Source organism: Aspergillus ruber (assembly GCF_000600275.1).
Source record: "Aspergillus ruber CBS 135680 unplaced genomic scaffold scaffold00001, whole genome shotgun sequence".
Classification (NCBI taxonomy): Eukaryota; Fungi; Ascomycota; class Eurotiomycetes; order Eurotiales; family Aspergillaceae; genus Aspergillus; species Aspergillus ruber.
The window spans coordinates 1121662-1136184 of record NW_024467297.1 but is presented as its reverse complement, the minus strand read 5'-3'; the positions used below and the strand labels follow the sequence as shown (position 1 = coordinate 1136184).

General features: G+C 49.3%; 4 protein-coding genes across 4 annotated transcripts; 2 read left to right on the top strand and 2 right to left on the bottom strand.

Moving 5' to 3' along the window:
* The first annotated feature begins 73 nt into the window (after positions 1-73).
* On the top strand, positions 74-2113 carry EURHEDRAFT_469479 (Zn(II)2Cys6 transcription factor). Its single transcript, XM_040785285.1, has 7 exons — positions 74-276; positions 323-336; positions 390-404; positions 457-558; positions 617-834; positions 894-1206; positions 1260-2113. The coding sequence occupies exons 1-7, from the start codon at positions 254-256 to the stop codon at positions 2084-2086; spliced, it is 1512 nt and encodes a 503-aa protein (XP_040643484.1). The 5' UTR covers positions 74-253; the 3' UTR covers positions 2087-2113.
* Positions 2114-2294: 181 nt separating this feature from the next.
* Positions 2295-4418, bottom strand: EURHEDRAFT_373705 (acetate--CoA ligase; the record flags this gene model as incomplete). Its single annotated transcript, XM_040778562.1, has 3 exons — positions 2295-2759; positions 2811-4316; positions 4380-4418. The coding sequence occupies 3 exons, from the start codon at positions 4416-4418 to the stop codon at positions 2295-2297; spliced, it is 2010 nt and encodes a 669-aa protein (XP_040643483.1).
* Positions 4419-5654: 1236 nt separating this feature from the next.
* On the bottom strand, positions 5655-6863 carry EURHEDRAFT_407790 (uncharacterized protein). The gene is made up of 2 exons (XM_040780665.1): positions 6526-6863; positions 5655-6439 (listed from the first exon to the last, which is right to left on the bottom strand). The coding sequence occupies exons 1-2, from the start codon at positions 6659-6661 to the stop codon at positions 5724-5726; spliced, it is 852 nt and encodes a 283-aa protein (XP_040643482.1). The 5' UTR covers positions 6662-6863; the 3' UTR covers positions 5655-5723.
* A 1037-nt stretch (positions 6864-7900) lies between these two features.
* Positions 7901-11849, top strand: EURHEDRAFT_446225 (C2 domain protein; the record flags this gene model as incomplete). Its single annotated transcript, XM_040783582.1, has 5 exons — positions 7901-8242; positions 8294-8329; positions 8383-8757; positions 8812-10296; positions 10344-11849. 5 exons carry the CDS (start codon positions 7901-7903, stop codon positions 11847-11849), a joined length of 3744 nt encoding a protein of 1247 aa, XP_040643481.1.
* Between the last annotated feature and the right edge of the window lie 2674 nt (positions 11850-14523).

Below are 14523 nucleotides of genomic sequence, written 5' to 3'. Positions count from 1 at the left end.
ACTTTATGCAGTAAGCTGAGAAGACAAGCTGGCGCGTAATTCAATAGTATCATCACATCTCTCCTCTCTGCTACACCAATTTAGATCTGAAAAGAGAAATATACCCCGGACAGAGCACAGCTGCTCGTTGAGTTGTCGTGGAGTAAAATGCGGGGAAATCGCCGAAAACCCCCCGTTCGTCAACATCGGCGATGCCCTTCTTTAAAGAGAATTACAAGCGATTCCACAGCCTTAATCTGTGTATAATACTACGATGCCACCAAGACACAATCCCTGGTAAGTCGCTAGCCACTGTCAGTGAATCATTGCTAAGACGACCCAGTGAGAATTGTCGAAGTATGTGATGAATATATGTCGCTTGCTGCGAGGCTAACATGGGTGGGAGACAGGACATCATGTCAAATGTAATTTGATTGATCTCTTTGAATACCATGGTGGTCTTTTAACGGTTATCAGGCGATAATAGCAGCCCTAGATGCGCTCGATGCGAGAAATTTGGGAGGGAGTGTATTCGTATTAATCGAAGGGCGAGGTTTCGCCATGGCTCAAGCTCAACTGGTTTGCTTACCCTGTATATACTTGATATAACCATGTCACCAGCTGAATAGTGGACTAGTGAGATATATCAACGAGACGTCCAAGTTCACTGGGACTTCAACGGATCCTTCTGCCCGGCCAAGTCGTGTCTCAAATGACAGCCCACGTCTTACTCCATCTCTTTCTCAATCTACATCACCGGACACAGACCTCAAGCCAAGCCACACACCTTGGTCCCAGATCGGCCCTAGAGAAGCATGTCTTCTTCGTTACTTTATCGAAGAGCTAGCAAGATGGGTACTCGCCTAGCTTCCATCACTAGCATATAACCCGTCCACTCTAATAACGATGTCTAGTTCGACATCTGCGATCCCTCTAACCGCTTCACAAGCACCATCCCCCAACGAGCACGCAAATGTCTCACTCTCCGGCATGCAATTCTAGCTGCATCAGCGAGACATTTCAGCACCCTGCCTACATCTCGACAGACAGCTACCCTAAGCAAATACAACATGAAGCATGACATAACGATCAACGAAGAAGCGGTGCTATACTACCACAACCAATGCATCACAGATCTCCGCTTCTCAGCTGCTCAACCAGACTCGTCCATGAACGAGAATCTGCTCGCGGCAGTGGTTATCCTGAGATTTTATGAGGAGCTTGACAGTACCACCCTTTCCCTTCCCCTTTTCTCCCCTAAACGCTACTGATAACTGAAGATCCCTTCGTAACCCTCCCAACCGAAACCGCCGCTCGCGGACTACACGTCTTCATTGAAGCACAAGCGCAAACCGCTTTCACTCTTGCTCCTACCTCCAACCCTCATACCAATGGCACTCTCCGACAAGCAGTATTCTGGACGGGCTTCCGGCAGGAATTCCACATGGCGTTTTCACAGCAACGACCCTTTCGCCTCCCTTTATCCCTCTCCGTTACACAGGGTCATCTGGTCTGGACTCCTGCGTCAGATGCAGCTTGGACGAATCGTCTGCTTATTATTGGAGCACGGGTGATTCAGTATTGCTTTGATGATACATTCCCCGGATACGGGGGTGTAGCAGGATATCACGAGCTATTGTCACTACGGGAGAAATGGGTCCGTTCGAGACCGGTGTCATTTTCACCGGTGTACGTTCAAAAACCCCGTTCGGGAGAGCCAACATTCTTCCCAGTAATATGGTATCTAGATGATTGCCACATCGTCGCAGCCCAAAGCCTCAGCCTTCTCGATATCCTCTTCGCTACGTATTCACCATACATTCCTCGCATAGGACCTACGCTACACCTAGAAATGGAGAATGTCAATGAGAAGTTGAGAGCTGCTGTGTTGGAAATTTGTGGGATTGCAGTTTCGAATAAACAATCTGCGCCGGCGCTGACGACAGCTTGTATTGCGGTTAGTATTTGCGCGGAGAGGTTTGTTGGTTGCCATGAGTTGCAGAGGACGTTGATGGATGTGATTGTTGATATGGGCAGGGAATTGAATTATTGGCCGGCGAGGGTTGTGCGGGATAGGTTGGAGGTGGTTTGGGGTAAATTGACCTAGTTTTCTAATTGAAGCTTTCTACAGGCTGAAGTACTCTTTGAAGTAATGATATTATGCAATTCATTTATAAACATCTGCAACTAACGCAATAAAAGGGAATCATAAGGTATGAAAATCAAACAAAGCAGGGGTGACAAGAGCCCACACATATATAAAGCAGCATATGCATATAGTCGTCGTCCACATTATTTTTTTTAATTCAATTCGCTCACTTCCGCGAAGCGTGAACAGTGTCGATGATTCTGTTCACAACAGAAGGATCCGACAGTGTCGAAGTGTCACCAAGGCTGTCCTCCTCGCCGCTGAGGATCTTGCGCAGGACACGGCGCATGATCTTACCGCTGCGAGTTTTGGGGAGATCGTCGACAACAAAGACGGCCTTGGGGGCGGCGAACGGTCCAATGGACTTACGGACCTGCATGACAAGGTCCTTACGGACTTGTTCGTTGGTCTCGTTGCCTTCTTTGAGAGAGACGAAGGCGTTGACGGTCTGGCCGGTGAGTTCATCGGCGATACCGACGACAGCAGCTTCGGCAACCTGGGGGTGCTCAATCAGGGCGGCTTCGATTTCAGCAGTGGACAGACGGTGTCCAGAGACGTTGACGACATCATCGACACGTCCACGGATCCAGTAGTAACCATCCTTGTCACGACCAGCACCGTCACCAGTGAACTGCATAAGTTAGCGTCGTGAAAATTACTGGAGTTGAGAAGGAAAACTTACGTAGTAGCCCTTGTAGACGTTCAGATAGGTGTCCATGTAGCGTTTGTGGGCACCCCAGACGGTACGGGCCATAGAGGGCCAGGGCTGCTTGAAAGCAAGCACACCCTCGACATCGTTACCAGTGATTTCGTCGCCCGAGACGGGGTCAATAATGGCGGGCTCGATACCGAAGAACGGCAGAGAGGCGCTACCGGGCTTGGTAGGGGTGATACCACCCAAGGGAGTGATGACGTGGGAGCCAGTCTCAGTTTGCCAGTAGGTGTCACAAATGTGAGCCTCCTCCTTGCCAACCTTCTCAAAGTACCATTTCCAGACTTCTGAAGCAATGGGCTCACCAACGGAGCCAAGGATACGCAAGTGCTCCATCTGGTGCTTGATGTGCTCGTCACCAGCACGCTTGAGCAAGCGCAGAGCGGTGGGAGCAACGTAGAACTGGGTGACCTGGTATTTTTCGATGACATCCCAGTAGCGAGAGAAGTTGGGGTAGGCCGGGGTACTCTCGAAGACGACGGTGGCACATCCCAAAAGCAAAGGAGCGTAGACGACGTAGGTGTGGCCAGTGATCCAGCCAACGTCACCACCGCAGAAGAAGCGGTCGTCGTCGTGGATGTCAAAGACGTGCTTGCCGGTCATAGCAGCACCGAGTAGGTAACCTGCGGTAGTGTGCATGACACCCTTGGGCTTACCGGTAGAACCGGAGGTGTAGAGCAAGAAGAGGGGGTCTTCGGAGTTGACGGGCTCGGGAGGGAAGTAGTTGGGGTATTTTTCAACTTCCTCGTGCCACCAAAGGTCACGGCCAGCGGTCCAGGGAACCTCAGCGCCGGTCCGCTTGAAGACGAGAACGCTAGTGACATCGGGGCACTGCTTGAGAGCTTCGTCTACGATGCGCTTGGTACCGATGACCTTGCCACCACGGCGACCCTCGTCAGCGGTGATGACGACCTTGGAGCCAGCGTCGAGGACACGGTCACGGAGAGAGTCGGAGGAGAAACCGGCGAAGATAACGGAGTGGACGGCACCAATACGGGAGCAAGCAAGGAACGCAATGAGAGCCTCAGGAATCATAGGAAGGTAGATGGCAACAGTGTCACCCTTCTTGACACCCTGCTGCTTAAGAGCCCAAGCAACGCGGGAAACCTCACGCAAGAGCTCTCCGTATGTGATGGTGCGGCCCTCGCTGGGCTCGTCGGCCTCGTAGATGATGGCGGTCTTGTTGGGGTCCTTAAGGGCGTGACGGTCGACACAGTTGAAAGAGGCGTTCAGGCGACCCTCAACAAACCAGGCAACATCACCGTTGGCGAAGGAACCGGAGCGGGTGGTTTGGAAATCCTTGTCGAAGGTGAGGAGCTCGCGGGCCATGCGAGCCCAGAAGGTGTCGGGACTGCGGATAGACTCTTCGTGCAGTTTCTTGTACTCGTCGAGGTCTTTAAGGTGAGTGCCTGTGGGGTGCTTGTCGTAAAAGGCCTTGGGAATGTTAAAGGTGTCGACATCGTGGGCCTCGGAGACCTGCAGAAGTTAGTTTCTGCCTGGCAGTGCCTTTTTTTTTCCCTCCTTGACGCTAAAGCTTACCACTGCTGGCTTCGGGGGCATGACGTCTCCTTCAGACATGATTGTGGTGGTACCGGTGGTGAATTAGGGAGGAATGAGAAAAGAGGAGGAATTGAGAAACTGCGAGCGAGAGAAAAGTCAGCAATTGGCCAAGAGTCGAAATGACAGTAAAATAAACTCACCGGAACGCGGGGTTGCTGAGTAGAGGAATTAAGGAAGAGAGGAGAGAGAGTAAAGGAAGTAAATTGTAGAGGAAGAAGAGAGTACAGGAGTAGTAAAAAGAGAAAAAGAGAGGAAGAAAAGGGGACAGAAAGGATGCTAAGTAGAATTAGAGCAGTGGGGAGGAGTAAATGAATTTGGATGGGAGAGCGTTGGGGAGGGGATCTTCTTATATTGAATTGGTCGGGGGACCGGTTCATGGCCACCACTTCTCTACACTCTCGGGCGATGAGGCGAGTCAGATGAATGACTACTACCAGAGTCTATTTTACCACTGTTCAATACCTCCAATATGACTTCTTTCCGGAGACAGACTCACTGCAACTCTGACCATTCAACCGAATTCGGCCATGCGGGGCGTGACAGGCTTCTGTTCCGTTGCTCCGGAGAATCGCTGGACTCCGGAGAAAGAGGGAGCACATGGAATACATCGAATCCTACTGGAAGATATGCATATTGGCATTCGTGGGGTTTGTCTTTTTCGACCGAATATAATCCGTACAATTGATTCCAAAGATGCAAATGGCGGGGAGGCTTTTTCCAAATTACTCTATTCTTTATTCTAATAATGCAGAATCCTTCAAAAGTAGTTATATCCAACCCCGCCATACTTCTGTAACTACTCTACTCTGTATTTCTTACTCAGACGACTCGTCCAGACACTGAATCCAAAGACGATTATGATTGTCATTACGGACTCGAACCGATTGGGCACCAACTCGGATCGACTCCCCTCCCTCTCCCACTCCCCAGACGGCCGCACGGAAGTTCGGTCATACTGATTTAACCAGTCCCTTATACCGTCGCCGAGTTAGCACCGAGGTTATGGAGGAAAGGATTTTTTTTTTTTTTTTTCTTTTTACTATGGCCCGAATATGCTGGATTCTGTCGGAGTATATAAGTAGCCGTGGTCATCCTCTGCCAAAGCACGTTTTCCCTAAAAAAGGCTCGGTCAGTTGCTAGTTCCTACTAAGTGCCGCTAAGATGATCGTCCTCCCGCCATCGTGGACAGTTTGCTGCACGCTGCCACTTCCGGAAAGTCTTCATGCGGCGCAGCAGTAGGAGAATTGAACAATGGACACGAATACTGTAGAATTTCATGCAGAATACGGAGTACGGAATAGATAATACGATTATCTAGACAAATCACCATCCCTGCCACCATGTCCCCATCCCTAGAACAAACACCATCAATGCTCCATCTCGAACCGCATCTCGCGCCATTTCTACCCACACCCCTATGCCTCCGTTCGCACCCTGTCGGCTCTTGAGTGCCATCCGCGCTCCACTCAGCACCATCTCCCCTGTCGTAAACACCACAAACGGATTCCGCGCTGTCGCTGGTGGTGGAGGAGAGTTGCCATAGGTTGCTACCGACGTGCCGATCACGACCAAAACATAGACCGCCATAACCAGCGCAAAAACCACATGAATCATTTTCCACGCCCATGTCTCCTGTTTGTCCGCTTCCGATTTAGTCTGCGTAGCTGCTCCAACCAGGCTTGACAGGAACGGTGGGAGACCTAGTGCAGACAGCAAATCGGCCTGTGATGGTCCTTCTGCGCCCCCTGCCCCTGCCCCTCCTTGTTCTGATCCCGGCACGTTCCCTGCGAGAATTGAATGAAGTAATTTCACGGCTGGGTCTTCGTCCTCGGTCCCTGGCTGTTGCAGCGGTTGCTGTTGTCCCTGCGCAGGAGCGGCTTGCCGAAGAAGCGCCCGGAAGTACTCCTGCTGCGACTGAAGGTCGTCCGGTGATTGTTGATCCTGGATATCCGTAACCGGAGCCACAGTCGGTGCCGGTCGAGGGGCGGATGTCAAGCTCGTTGGCAGTGGTGTTGGAGTTGACGACGCATCTTCACGGTCTGTAGCAGTCAGTGTTGTTTACCTTGTAAGATCCTTTCATGTTGATAGTGCAGGGAAAATGAAGAAAAACGAGAATAAAACATACCACTCGCTGGCGTCCGTCCACTCATACTGGTAATCTTGTCCAGCCGCTCAGCGCCTCCATCTCTAATCTTGGCCTCCCGACGCTCACGACGGAGACGGGCAGACCTCTGTGCGGCTGATTCCTCTGGAGCAGCCATTGTTTTGTTTTGTTCTCGTTCTTGTTGCGCGATAATGGGGACAGGCAGGAATAATGATTCGTTGGTCTTAGTCTCTTATCGTCTCGCTCGTGGCAGTATCCGTCGTGGGCAACTGCTATAGTTGTTATCTCAGGATCTGTGTTTATATTAAGATATAGTTTTTGTTGGTTCAATGCAATGGATGAAGGAGGTCTGAATAGCGTTGAAGAAGCCAAGTGTGGATTTGATTGTTAGGCGGCAAAACGAACGACTGCCGAAGCTTGGCGGTCATTGGCTGAACTACGTATCTCAGGCTGCTATATCTACAACTATGGTATCATTGTTATTATCCTAGTTAGTAACTGTCTACTCCGTATGTAGAGGGTATATATGGAGGAGATCGGTATGACTTAAGAGGGCAATCATGTCATTTGTAGATCAAAATACCTTTGCTGTTGTTGTCGCAGCACTAGAATATATATAAACGACTCCGCAGCAGACCATGTCTATTCAATCAGCAATTGCTTCTCGTAGAAAGTTATTATAGCCACTACTATCTCGAATAATTGCCATTCAATGCGGCCTCATAAAAATAATTCAACGCTATTCCGTACAGGGCAGAGATGATTGCCGTATTTATATGCCTGAGGTGTCTACATAGCTGTAACTGGTGACATCATAAATCGTGAATACACACACTTTATGGCCTATAAGTATTCCATGTGAGTCAATTCGGTCATGGCTTTTAGCCTCAAGAGAGATCTATTCATAGAAAGTAGATTCACTCTCTTGAACAGAGAAGAAAGTGCAATTGAAGTGTATCGGGTTGAAGTTGGAAGTTATACTCATACTACCTGAACACTGCCAATGATCATATATTATACTTGTAGTCCATCTCCTCATCTCCTCATCTCCTAAGATAAATTGTGTCTATAATCCTCGTCATCTCTGCCGAGTGTACGTATACTCCCAAGTGATATTCATTGGTAGAATACTACGACCACAGCCAATTCCCGGTTCCTCATCCTCCACAATGACGTAGCTGGACCGTGACCCCAGCTCCTCTCAGCCCTGTCGTCGCTCGTCGACTACTCTTATGCTCTCGTCTTTATTTTTATCTAAAGCTTGTCGATATTTTCTCTTTTCAACCATATCCTAGTTCTAGCCGGCGCTGGGAGGGAACTAATGCCGTCTGTCGAATATACACTACCTCCGAATCTATCCTTCCCTTAACACGATACCACCGATAAATCCACCAACATGACCACCAACGGGCAGGGGCCCCATTCCCCCAAACAACACCGGGTAGGTGAGCACTGGAGTGCTGCCAACCCGGTGCCCACTATCCAGAAATTTATGCAACATCTCGACACCGAGAAACACGAACGAAAAGTCCACGAAGAAGAGATCACCAAGAAACAAGAAACGCAGCGTCGCGAGAAAGAAGCACGCGGAGAAAAGCTGGATGATGAGACGGCTGCTCACAAGAATCGGGAGATCCCCAAGGGGAAGACTAGGATGGTCACAGATCCGATAACGGGTCGCGACATTGAGGTGGAGGATCAGGATGAGGATTCGATGGATACGGTTAAAAATCCAACCGTATGTCACTTCTAGCCGGAGGATGTCGGTAGTTTGCTAATAATGAGTCAGTTGGCGATTCCGAATGCCAACATTGGCAAAGAAACGGTGAGTTGTACACCCTCCAGCGATCGAAGAATGACCGGAACTGACCAGCACAGAGCGTCAAAACTGACGCGAACCAAAGCTACGAAGAATACAAAGAAGCACAAGATGTCACGGCCCCTCCAGATCCCGTCGCTGAAGGAACAACATCCGACGTCCCCATTCGAGGCGAGAGAACAAATGTCCTCTTTCATCCTACCCCGGCGATTTCGTTTAAGCCCATGTTCGAGCACCTGGAAAAGCGCGCGACAGGAATGTGCTTGGGGTTTACACTGGGAATCTTATTTGTCGGGAGAATGTTTGGTGCTTCCCTGTGGGGATTGGTGCCATTGGCTGCTTGCATCACATCAGCCGTATGGTTGTGGATGAAGGAGGTCATTCGAAGTGGCCGGGAATTAGAATGGAGCAGTGAGCAGCTCCGAGGACAGACGGTACTGTGCCCTTTGTCTCTATGCATTGAGAACCACACTGACTGGATCGTCTAGGCTACGGCAAATCTCCTTCCCGAATCGGTCGAGTGGATGAACAGTTTCCTTGGTGTCTTTTGGGGACTTGTTAACCCAGAGATGCTGTCCCCAGTTGGAGATACGATTGAGGATATTATGCAGGCGTCGTCACCGGGCGTGATTGAAAACGTACGCATCGCCGAGATCGATCAAGGAAGTAACCCCCTACGAATCCTGAGCATGCGCGCTCTGCCGGACGACCACGTTGAGAACCTCAAAGAGAATATTCACGAGGAGAACAAGAAAAAAGACCCACAAGAAGCTGCCGCTGCTGAAGAGGGTGGCAGCTACTACAACCTCGAAGCATCGTTTGCTTACCACGCGAAACCGAGTACTCAATCCGCTTCATCCAAAGCGCGTAACATGCACATGCAACTCGTCTTCTACCTGGGAAGCCGGGGTCTCTTTGGCGTACCGTTCCCTGTTTTCGTGGAATTAATTGAGATGGTTGGGACTGTACGCTTGCGGTTTCAGATGATGCCCGAGGCTCCGTTCATGAAAGATGTGACCTTCAGTTTAGTGGGAATTCCCCATGTTAGGGCTGGCTGTATGCCCATGGTCCGCGGCGGTGTCAACATCTTGAACCTTCCCTTGATCTCCAACTTCGTCAACTATGCCATTGGCACCGCTTGTAGTATGTTTGCCGCTCCCAAGTCGATGACGATGGACCTGGGTATGATGTTGAAGGGTGACGATGTTGTCAAAGAGACTCAAGCTTTGGGTATCATGTGGGTTCGCATCCACCGTGCTGTTGGGCTGAGCAAGCAGGATACCCGTGGCAGCGAGGGTGGAGGCAGCGACCCCTACATCAACCTGTCTTTCTCCAAATATGGAAAACCTATGTACTGTACGCGTGTGATCACAGATGATCTCAATCCTATTTGGGAGGAAACTGCTGCGCTTCTTGTCACCCCGGAGCTGATCAAGGCTGATGAGAGCCTAAGTGTCGAACTCTGGGATTCTGACCGCACCACTGCCGACGACATCGTTGGCAAGGTCGAACTCCCAATTCGTGAAATGCTCCAGCACCCGGCTCGGATGTATCCCCAAGTATCCAAGCTTCAGGGCCTGAGCGAAGGCAGTGAAATGCCGGGTGAACTGCACTGGGAAGTTGGATTCTTTGGCAAGCCTAGATTAAGGCCTGAATTGATCACCGATGGCAAGAAGAAGGACCTGCCGGATAACATGCAAGGTATCCCGGAATTCCAAGATGAGAAGGGTGTTATTAGCAACGAAGAAGAAGATGCGATCGTCCGCACGCCCCCGGATCCTCTCTGGCCCAGTGGCATACTGAGTATCATTGTCCACCAGATAGTGAATCTGCAACTGGTCGATATCAAAGGTAGCCATGGGAATCGAAAAGGAAGAGAGTATGAACCGGCTAGGAAGTACGGTGAGAATACTGAAGAACAGGGTGGTGAGTTGCCAACTAGCTACTGCAAGATCATTCTCAATGACCAATTGGTATGTTTCATACTATGGAAGAATGAGACGGGAACTGACATGAACAGGTATACCGCACTCGAGCGAAAGCTGTGAGCTCCAAGCCGATTTTCAATGCCGGAACCGAGCGGTTCGTTCGCGACTGGAGATCTGCCGTAGTCACTGTGACTGTTCGCGACCAGCGGTATCGCGAGCACGATCCAATCCTAGGCGTAGTGCCCTTGAAGCTTACCGACATCCTGCAGAACAGCTCACAGTCTACACGATGGTACCCACTTGACGGCGGAGTCGGGTTCGGCCGCATCCGCATCTCCCTCCTACTCCGCCATGTCGAGACCAAGCTACCTCCACAGATGCTGGGCTGGGATGTTGGAACATTCGAGTTCACCTCGAAAAAGCTCATCGCGGAAGGTTTCAACCACTACTGCAAGATCAAGCTCCGCACGGGAGGTAGTAGTGGAAAGCTCCCACGTCACGGATGCCACCTCGAAAACAGTAGTGCTACTTTCGACCTCACTAGCAAAACAGCACAGAGACACCGGCTCCGTCTCCCTGTGAAGCACCGCTACCGCAGCCCTGTGGTTTTCGAGCTCCACACGCAGGGCAAACACCACGCAGCTGGCTTCGCGGTCTTCTGGCTCCAACACCTCATCGACAACGAAGACACTCCTATGGACATCCCCATCTGGTCGACAAAGAAAGGTGCCCGTCTGACACAGAACTATATCACGGAGACAAACTGGAAAGCAAAGAAGGTACCTGGTCTTGAAGACCTGACTGAAATTGGCCGCCTCAAGTTCAGCGGCCACTTCAGCCCAGGCATTGACGAATCCCACGAGCAATTCGTCGTCGATAACAACACTCGTGAGACCTATGAGTCATGGGAAGCTTGCGTTGCTGAAGGTGTGCGCACAGGCAACGTCATCGCCGAAGTCCCTGAGGAAGTAGAGCAGCTGCATGAGCGATCCCTCTTGGATGGGCGCGACGTGCTCAAGCACGCAGATCCAAAGGAGCGCAAGCGCTGGATTGACAAGCAAGGTATTGACTGGAGTGGTGCTTTCGGTGATGATCCCCGTGCTTACACGGACCATAAAGGACGGAAGGTCGCTGAACCAGGACGTGATAAGCCACCTCATGACCCTGTTGTCCCGCCACCAGTCGAGGCACAAGCACCAGGGACCAACAAGTTCGAGGAGAGCGAGGAAACCCAGGAAAAACAGCCACGAGAGTCTGGTGAGGCCCAGACGTATAATCAGGGACACAGCGGCGAGCATGATGAAGACTCCGAGTCCCAATCGTCGACAGAAACCGAAGACGCCCCTACAACCATAAGCACCACAACTAACGGTACCAGCAACGCCAGCAGCAACTCCAATGGCAACAAAGCCGATAAAGCAACCAAGAAGGCGAATAAACGTACAGACGAACGTCAACAACGCGGTCTGATGCAGTGGAAGCCGGCAAGGAATGTGGCGTTTGCAAAGGATGAGGCGAAGTATGCGCTGAGAAAGGTTGGGAAGAAATTTACGGGGGATTTGGCAGGAAGGGAGCCGGATGTTGAGACAGAGACGTAGTTTTTGTTCTGTCTCTTGTATCTATTTAGGATTTTTTTTTGTATGCTATGGTAGGGTTGGTTTTGTGAATATCTGCCTTTTCGGGTCATTATGTGTCATGATAATCTTCAGCCTAATGCATATTCACCGTTACCTTTTCACTTAAATCTTTCATTTGCTCTTGTTAATATTCAGGAGCTTCCTCAAGCCCCCAACCTAATCCTCCATAGAGGTATACAGACATTTGCAACGAACCAACCTCTTTATCGTACCTCACACCGCCTACCTACTGCCATTCAGGGTGGTTTAGTATCATCATCTTCTTGTATCCCTAGTGTTATCATCTACCCTGTACATTGACCATATTCCCGAGAACCTTTCGCCTACGGGATAATAACCAGCTTGTTTCCGCTGCTCAGAGCTTCCTGGCAAAACCTCGCATTTTACCACAGGAAGAACGCCCCTATCATTTCAAAAAGAACGAAGAACGTGGAAACTAGGGAGAATGGGAATCAACACGTACTTTATAATCATATATATATACTTGCTACTACCATATAACGAGGATCAGCAATACCTTGAACGGAATGCCGTTATGGATTTTGGGGAGTAGATGCCTTGGTCATCCTTCATTTTAACAGAAATACCAAGGAAGAAATATTCTGCTTAGATGAATATTCACCGGTTGAACCAGAAGGAACTAAGTTTTACAGGGAAAATATTCTGACAAGTGTATCGTCAACATCCAGAATGAAAGAAAAGTCAGCTATAGTTGTTTATGCCATTATCAAGACAATGGAAATTCGTCATTGAAACGGGCTTCCCCAAATCACTATCACAAAAACGAGAAACGTACAGTGGTGGTTCAAAGATTCTGAATATTGTTCAGTAAGTTATACCGCCGTGTATCGGAAGTTGGCAGAAGTATGAGAACTGGGAAGCGAAAAAAAGAAAAAAAAAAGCAACTAGGGCCATAATAGTAATGGCAAGGCACTTCGTGGATGCCTTTTCTCGAGCGAACACACCGACTCGTGAAAAAAGCTGATGTGAATATTGCACTCTCAGTTCTCGCAACCCATAGCCAACCAGTACCCTCGCAAACGAAAACCCCGGACCTTACTCCAGATAGGGCTCACGGAGGCCCGGTTGATCTGCAATTCCACGCGCATTTTGAAAGACACACTTAGACCATATGACTGTCCTTTTTTGAATGCCTCCTAGAATGTACCCATGTGGTTTCCACAGAGGTGAATTGGAGATGCACAGGCACAAACAACACCCGAACCCGGTTTTCCAGATCTAGTACGACCTAGACAGGGGTTAGTTGCCCGGTGCTAGTTTCTGGTACGTACTTACCAGAGACACCAGCATCCCTGATCAGTTGTTTAAAATTAGTTTTAGCTATACCGAACTATAACCGCAACCTAATGTGGAACTGATACTCGGTACCAATATGTCTGGGCTGGGAGTTGGCCTAGTCAGTAACGGCTTGACCGCATCGTAGCAACATTGGGATATTATACACTTTCAAAGACCTGAGCCTGAATCTTGCAACAATGAAGCTGGAAGGGGAAACCAGACAGACCAGTCGGTTCTGAAGAGTGGAAAGGTTCAAAAGGTTGGGACGAAAAACCTCGTTGATGGTAAAATCTTCTGGAGGAGAAACATACACCTGGGAGCTTAAGTCTCACGAAGGCAGCCTGAATGAAGGAAATCAAAAAAGTTTTCGATGAAAGAAATTTTAATATCTCCAGGACCCGAAAACTTTACATTGAGCTCGACATAGTGTGTTTCTTTCCTTCTCTTGCTTATTTTGCTCTTCTATGCAGTGATCCTAGGACTTGCATAGATATTGACCAAAAATTGCCAAATGCCTGGACTTCGGTGTCGGTCTGCAGCTGATGTATCGTATATCAGCATAGGCGATGATGCATTTTCTGAGGTTTGAATCAAGTCGAGGAAGTGTCTCAAAGGAAACACGAGAACTGGGAAGCAGCGCTTGCGATACGTGGTCTTGATGGATCATAAGAAAAGAAGTCCCTTGTCTGCTTCAATCTACAAAGTTTGGCAAATTGATCATCAAGTCAAGCTGAGTTGGAAATACATTAAACGAACGCCAACGGGTAGAGCATTGCCTCCTATTTATAGAGATTTCTGGGAAAAATCCGTCAAATTCACACAAAAATGTGCATACACGTACAATCAGCACACGAGCGTGTTTCCCCGGTAGTTTACCCTGGTGCATAGCTGACTTCACAAAACCCAGCCGCTCTCAATCATGTAGAGACCTAGCTTACTTCTCTAGAAGCTGCTCTAGTTTTTGGTCATCAAAGAGTACAGTACATGCCTGTTGTTGAACTTTACTTATTGGGCTGTTTTTACTTTTACTCCTGCAAACGGTAGCGGGTGTGCCGATTGGGATTCAGTCGAGCTATTTGACAGCACTTAGCAGCACCAGGACATGAAGTTTCCCATGGAATGGGGTCCCCAGATGAAAAAGTCTCCCTGGGAGCAGAGACAGAGTTACAGAGGAGGTATTTGTTAGCAGTGGACTTCAGTCAATACATAAAGTTTTTGAGAGCCCAGTCACTGTGAATCATTATAGAGGGCGTTATTGTTGCGTGGTTCAGTGAGTTGGAATCTGGTTATTTTGACCTTGTTAGATAAAAGGGCTTGGTTTTGAGATGACTATATT

Bases quoted from the DNA above. Each gene is read 5' to 3' on its own strand.
- EURHEDRAFT_469479 (XM_040785285.1), top strand. From the start codon at position 254: ATGCCACCAAGACACAATCCCTG. The intron at 559-616 runs GTTTGCTTACCC...ATAGTGGACTAG, and splicing joins CCATGGCTCAAGCTCAACTG to TGAGATATATCAACGAGACG. The intron at 835-893 runs GTACTCGCCTAG...AACGATGTCTAG, and splicing joins TCGAAGAGCTAGCAAGATGG to TTCGACATCTGCGATCCCTC.
- EURHEDRAFT_407790 (XM_040780665.1), bottom strand. From the start codon at position 6,661: ATGGCTGCTCCAGAGGAATCAGCCGCACAGAGGTCTGCCCGTCTCCGT. The intron at 6,440-6,525 runs GTATGTTTTATT...TGACTGCTACAG, and splicing joins TGGACGGACGCCAGCGAGTG to ACCGTGAAGATGCGTCGTCA.